The following is a 6,815-nucleotide window of genomic DNA, read 5'->3' on the forward strand; positions in this document are numbered from 1 at the left end:
CCGCCACAGTACCCGCGGGTGATCCCACCCACGAGGCTCGGGTTGTGCCCGCACGAGGGCCGAGCTTCCCTCGCCCAAGATCGGAGCCAGCTGTTCCATGGCGCCGGTCTCCTCGGCGTCGACCACCTCCCGCGCCCGGGAAGTATCATCGGAGGAGATCGGATAGACCTCCGCCTCCCGGGCGCTCTCTCATAACAACAGCGGGCCCTGAACCAAGGGTGCCACCAAGGCCTCCGCCGCCTTCATCTCCGCCTCTTGGGCAGATGGCCTCGCCGCCATCACGTTGGCCTCAGCGATCTCGAGGGCTTCGGCCTCCGCAATTATGGCCTCGACGGTCTCGGGGGCTCTGGCCTCCGCCACCGTAGCCTCGGTGGTCGTAGAAACACCGACCACGGCCACTGCGGTCTTGAGCGCCCCAGCCTCCGTCGCCTCAGCCTCAGAGACGCCGGGGGCCTCGGCAACCAAGGGCACGCCGGCCCCATCCGACTCGTGAGCCTCGCCCTCGTGGAGCGGAAGCGCCCCCACCCCCGTCTGTGTTGGGGTCACCTCGGCGGCCCCTCCCTGGGCGGCCGGCTCCTTCGGGTCGGCCCTCACCGACGCCGCGCCGCGTTGCATAGCGGCTTGTGCCTCTGCCACCCAGTGCGCGGAGGAGCCGGGGCTCGCCTTGAGCGCCTTAAGGGGCGCCAAGGAAAGCTCGTCCGCAGGCCGCTTCCGACTAAGGAAAAATAACCTACAGGGTCAGCGCGAGACCAAAAGGCGAACGGAAGGCACTATGACCCTGCCAAAAATACACCTACCTTGAACGGGGCGGTAACCGCTTCGCCACGGCAAACCTCGTCCGCAAAGGCGGAGGCGGCGGCAGAGGCAGCACCTCTGTGTCCATCGGCGCCGGCCGGTCCTCAAAGGACCCCGGCGCCCTGTCGGTCCTCTGCGGGGGCGGTAGCGTCGCCTCCACCGCCACTTGTTCCACCATCGCCGTTGAGCCCACTGGGCTGACAGCGCGTTTGCCCAACGCTCGTGCCCTGGGCGTGTCGGCCTCGGCCCCGGAGCAGGCAATCGCCAACCCCGGGTCCGCTTCTCCTCCTCCTCCCATGAGTGCCAGGCCGCTTACCGACGCCCCGGGCACCACCTCCACTACGTCAGGGAGATGGTCCAGATGACCTCACCCTACCTCGCCATCATCATCCCCATCCGAGGCCTCTGTCGACAGCGACGGCGATGGGGACTCCTCCAATGGGAGACCATCCTTCCTTTGTTGACGCCGGCGCTTATCCAGCTCCTCGCGCGCGAGGATTTGCTTTGTGCGCTTCGCCACCTTGGCGTCTTTCTGTTTTTTCTGCGCGTCGGCGTGCGCGCAGTTGATCGCCCGCCGCCTCGCGTCCTCGGGAACGGGCGGCAGAGAGGAACGCACGTCCCTCATCCCCTATAAGAACGACGGACGCGCATAAGGGAACAAGGGGTAAGGGGAGACTGAGGAGGCTCGGAGGTTACAGCGGCACACGACTTACCAGCGAGAGGAACCCCCATGACGGCCGCATCGCGATAGGGGTCAAGTTGCCGCCCCTCAGCTTCGCCTCTACCGTCTCCCCCACCCGACAAATAATTTCCTCGTCGGAAAGGGCGGAGGAGGACATCCGGATGCCCTCATTGGGCTCGCCCGGCTTCATCTCGAATAGCCGCCGCCGCCGAGCCATCAGCGGCAGCACCCTTCGACGGTGGAAGGCGGCCACGACCACAGCCACGGTAAGACCATGGCCCCGCAGCCTCGCTAACCCCTCTAGAAGCGGCTGCAGCTTGGGCTGGTCGTCCTTCAGGACGCCGTACTTCCATCTCTCCGGGCAGCTCCCCACAATCCGCCCAGTGTAAGGGGGAAGTCCTCCATCATCGTTACGAAGGTAGAACCAGCTCGTGTACCACCGGCGGTTGGAGGACGTGAGCTGGGCCGGGATGTAGAGGTGCTGACGGTCCTAGCGCACTTGGAGAGTGCAGCCACTGGCCCTCGTCGCCTTCCTCGTACCCGACGTGCCCATCGGCTTGGTGGTGTGCCCCGCCCGGAATAGGTGGAGCCACAACTCCCAATGGGGAGCAATCCCCAAATACCCCTCGCAGACGGCAACGAAGATAGCCACCTGAGCGATGGAGTTGGGATTGAAGTTGTGGAGCTCCACGCCATAGTAGTGCGAGAGCGCCCGCATGAACTGATCCACCGGGACGCTGAGGCCGCGCTCGTGAAAGGAGACGAGGCTCACGACATAGCCGTCGTGAGGCCTTGGCTTTGGCTCGCCGTACGGAGCAATCCACTCTGGCCTGGTGGGATCCGTCACCGGGCAAAGGAGTCCACCGTCGACAAGCGACTGGAGCACCTCCTCAGTAACATCCGACGGATGCCAAGGGTCCGCCTCGACGACGACGATGTCGCCGGCCATGAGTGCGATGGAGGGATCGGATGCGGCGGTGAGTTTTTCTCTCTCTCCCACGCTCTCGCTTTCTCCCTAGTCTCGCTCTTCTCCCCTCTTCTTCATGGCACCCGCTGCTCTAGCGATGGCTCGATGGAGGCAGAGCTAATGCAGGCAAGGTAAGGTGAGGAGGGGCGAGACTCTTCAAGTATTTATGCAGGGGGAAGGTGAAACAAACGGGCGACAAAATCGGAGAAGTTTCCCCCCGATCCGACACAGTTAACCACGAGCTGATTTCGCCGGCCCATGCGCCCACGTCTTTCTCATTCAATGCGAGAACAGTTACGTCCCATCCACCACGTCACGCTCGGCCACTACGGCAGCAGGCGTCATTTCGCCTCCCCAGGAAACCACCTCAAAAGGCGTGCCACCCGTTGCCGAGCCAATGGGGAAGATATTCCCCCCCCGGCCTATTCCTTTCATACGAAGGAACCAGGCTCTGAGCCTATTACGGTCCAGGGGTTCGAAGGCTGGGCCCCAAAAGGTTTCGACAACCGCCCTAGGATAACAGAGTCAGGGACGACCGTGGGCGAGCCTATACGGGGCCGAGGCCCAAGCAAGCGAAACACTTGGGACGCCCAAAGTCGTGTCCGAGACCGGCAGGGAAGTCTCTGAATGGGATCCCACCATAGGGAGGCACCGAGCCACCGAGGCCCAGCGAACGGCCTCGGCACCCACTGGAGAAACCCTCTGGTACTCTTGGAGTGTGTCTCTGGACCGCTAGTCGTCCCCTAGCGAATGGGGCACGGGCCTCCACTCGGACTCACCCGATAATAGCTCACCGGAAGTGCCACCGCTCGTACCCACCGAGGGTAGCGAGGCACATTCCACCCCTCCTTCCGAGCAAAAAGGAAGCATGAGGGTCATACAAAAAGTCAGGGGAACCCCCGACGGCCTTCTCGCCCTATGCAGAGGCTAAGGGGCTCCTCCTGCAACCTTGCCGAGACCCAGCGACCCTGGCTCGCACTCAAAGGGGCTCGGCAAAACAAACCCTCCTTCCGAGCGAAAAGGAAGCATGAGGGTCGTACAAAAAGTCAGGGGAGCTCCTGACGGCCCTCTCGCCCTGTGCAGAGGCTAGGGAGCTCTTCCTACTGATATGCCGAGATCCCGCAACCCGAGCTCGTGCCCAAAGGGGCCTCGGCAAACAAACCCTCACGCGCGAGGGGCGTATAAAAAGCCAGGGAAGCTCCCGACGGCCCTCTCGCTCCGTGTAGAGGCTAGGGGCTCTTCCTGCAACCATGCCAAGACCCAGCGGCTCTGGCTCGCACTCGAATGGGCTCGACAAACAAACCCTCCGTCCGAACAAAAAGGACATGAGAGAGTCGAATAAAAAAGCCAGGGGACCCCTGATCGCCCTCGTGCTCCGGGCGGAGGTTTAGGGGCTCTTCCTGCGCCCAAGACAAAGACAGGTGATCTAAGTTCGTGCTAGAAGTTTCATTACAAATACGATAAAGGGCACCGAGCCCGTTACGGTCCAGGGGTTCAAAGGCTGGGCCCTCAGAGGTTTCGACAGCCGCCCCAGGGCAACAGAGTCAGGGACGACTTTGGGGCGAGCCTACGAATGGCCGAGGCCCGAGCGAACAATCACTCGGGGCATCCTAAGTCGTGTCCGAGACCGGCAGGGAAGTCTCCGAATGGGATCCCACCGTAGGGAGGCACCGAGCCACCGAGGCCCAGCGAACGGCCTCGGCACCCACTAGAGAAACCCTCCGGTACTCTTGGAGTGTGTCTCTGGACCGCTAGCCGTCCCCTAGCGAACGGGGCATGGGCCTCCACTCGGACTCACCCGATAATAGCTCACCGAAAGTGCCCACGCTCGTGCCCATCGAGGGTAGCCTGGCATATTCCACCCCTCCTTCCGAGCAAAAAGGAAGCGCGAGGACGTACCAAAAGCCAGGGGGACCCCTGACGGACCTCTCGCTCCGTGCGGAGGCTAGAGGGCTTTTCCTGCATCCTCACCGAGACCCCCACGACCCGAATTTGCACTTGTGGGCTCGACAAATACGATAAAAACTCCTCACTCAAACGCGAAACGAAAAAAGCCCCTGGAGGAGTAACTCCACTCCTCCAGGGCCTCGGGGGCTACACCCAGCAGGTGCGCTCGCGCGCACCCACCGAAACCTCAAGAAACAAAACCCAATTCCTACGGGAGAGGCTATAAACCAAGCCTCGGCAAACCCCCAGGAGAGTGCACGCACTCCTCCGGGGGCTCGGGGGCTACTGTCGGGTACCATAGAACCGGGTACCTCGAGCAAACATCAAAAGGGTCACTTAAATTCCATCAGAAAGCAAAGCTAGAAGCTAAGCCGTAGGCTCCTCACCGGCCACACCCGAGCCTACCAGGCTCTCCGCCCCGCCTCGAGCCTCGCACAGGAGGTCTCAGCGTCCTGACGCAATCTCCGCCTCGCGTGAGGCCTTTCACGGAAGGCCTCAGCAGGGAGTGCAATCTCCGCCTCGCGCGAGGCCTCTCGCGGAGGGCCTCGGCAAGGAGTCCGATCTCCGTCTCGCGCGAGGCCTCATTCTCCGTATCGCTCGAGGCCGGTTCGTCCATAGCCCGTCGCCCCCCGCCTCGACCGACCCTCCTGACAACACGTCATGTCCCATTAATATGTCAACCACTCCCGCAATCTCAGCCGGACGATGGCTCGACACCACGGAATGGCCGACGGGACCTGAGGTCGCATCAGCGCCATACCGGCTGGGACAGGGCAAGGCGGGGATTACCGGCCGCTGTGTTCTGACGCTGTGCCCACGATCAGTGCCCACACTACACTGTGTCCCGCGATCCCCGCCTCGAAAACAACATTGCACGGACAAATTGGCCCGGGTCATCACCGCCTCCAAGCCAGCGCACCAGATCAGCTGCCCTCTCGGGGCCTCGGCACTGTGCACCAAGGTCTCGGCTATCTCGGGGTTCGTGTCCGCCGAGACCCCCCTACTGCGGTGCAGCCTCGGCACCGACCGAGCCTTGATCTCGCGCACAGCCAGTCCACAGCGGCTCGCACGTTCACCGCTGCACCCACTCCGAGGCAGTCTCGGGGCTCTCACGATGCACAGGATCAGATGTGACCCGCACGCCGCCCCAGTATTCCAAGAACGGACCACTCCGACGACCACGCCGCCACAGGAACCGGCTACAGGGCTCGGACACGCCACCTCTGTTCGCACGACGCCATATAGTTAGCACATGTACTGTCCTTGTCCTCCCTTCAACTATAAAAGGAAAGAACCTGGGCCATTTAGAAGAAAAAAACGGGGAAGAACACCTGGTAACACACACACGCACACATCCCAGCCGCCTGAGAGCAACGTCTCAAGCAGCCCACACGACACCTTGCCGAGACCTGGGACTAGCTCCCTCTCTCACCATGCTTGTAACCCCCTACTACTAGTACTCCGGTGCAAGAAATACAAGATCGATCTCTCAGACTGGACGTAGGGCATCAATTGCCTGAACCAGTATAAACCTTGTGTCTCTTTGCATCACCATCCGGGATTAGGGGCACGCAGTTCAAATTCACTAGTCGGTTGAGGACCCCCTGTCCGAAACACCGACACATTGCCTTCTAAGTATATAATAATATGGATAAGAAGGTAGTAATTCTACCATTTAATTAATAAGAATACAGGGATACTATATACCTTATAACCTATAATTATGCTTACTATTGAAATACAATTTCTGCTGTCCACTAGTCCGTCGTCCCTCACTCCCACCTTCTCTCTTGTACTCCTATCGAGGAGAACTGCTTTCACTCCTATCATGGCTAGACTGCATCCTTCTTTAACAGAGCATTGATTATAGTTTGGAGCTACAAATTTGGCAATTTTCTTTAACAAACCTCAATTGGAATATAAAGAAAACCTATTGCACTTTCAAACCTAATACATTGGATTAAAGACTAGCATCTATATTTGACTCTCACGGCTAGCAAAAGAGAAATCGTTGAAGTTTGTTAAAGAAAATTGACAATTTTGTATGTACTGTCTGTCTTGGGGATTATGTGTAATTATTGGCTGAAAATATGTACTTATTAATTATTACCAAAACAACCGTTTAGATAACATGGATTTACTTGAAAATATGAAATAATTGTGTATCCTTTGCAATATAAAACGAAAAGGCCATTCTGGTTCCAGGGAGGAAACATTCATTATTCGAGTTCCTTCAACAAATATTTTTGTGCTCCAAAGCACAAACGACACACTAAATTCATTGTTGCTCAATATTTGCAACTTTACCATGATGACATGACATTAATCCAGTGCCTTTCATCTTATACAAAACATCATAAATACAAAGCAAACATTTATGCCTATGATATTACAGGTAGCGGAGGTAGGACTATATTAATAGGA

The 6,815-nt window shown here is 58.8% G+C and overlaps 1 protein-coding gene across 1 annotated transcript; it reads right to left on the reverse strand.

Moving 5' to 3' along the window:
* Positions 1-189: 189 nt before the first annotated feature.
* Positions 190-615, reverse strand: LOC136526390 (uncharacterized). Its single transcript, XM_066519069.1, has one exon. It carries the CDS (start codon positions 613-615, stop codon positions 190-192), a length of 426 nt encoding a protein of 141 aa, XP_066375166.1.
* Between the last annotated feature and the right edge of the window lie 6,200 nt (positions 616-6,815).

Source organism: Miscanthus floridulus, chromosome 19, assembly GCF_019320115.1.
Source record: "Miscanthus floridulus cultivar M001 chromosome 19, ASM1932011v1, whole genome shotgun sequence".
NCBI classification, from domain to species: Eukaryota; Viridiplantae; Streptophyta; class Magnoliopsida; order Poales; family Poaceae; genus Miscanthus; species Miscanthus floridulus.

Coding starts and splice junctions, on each gene's coding strand:
- LOC136526390 (XM_066519069.1), bottom strand. CDS start 615: ATGCAACGCGGCGCGGCGTCGGTGAGGGCCGACCCGAAGGAGCCGGCC.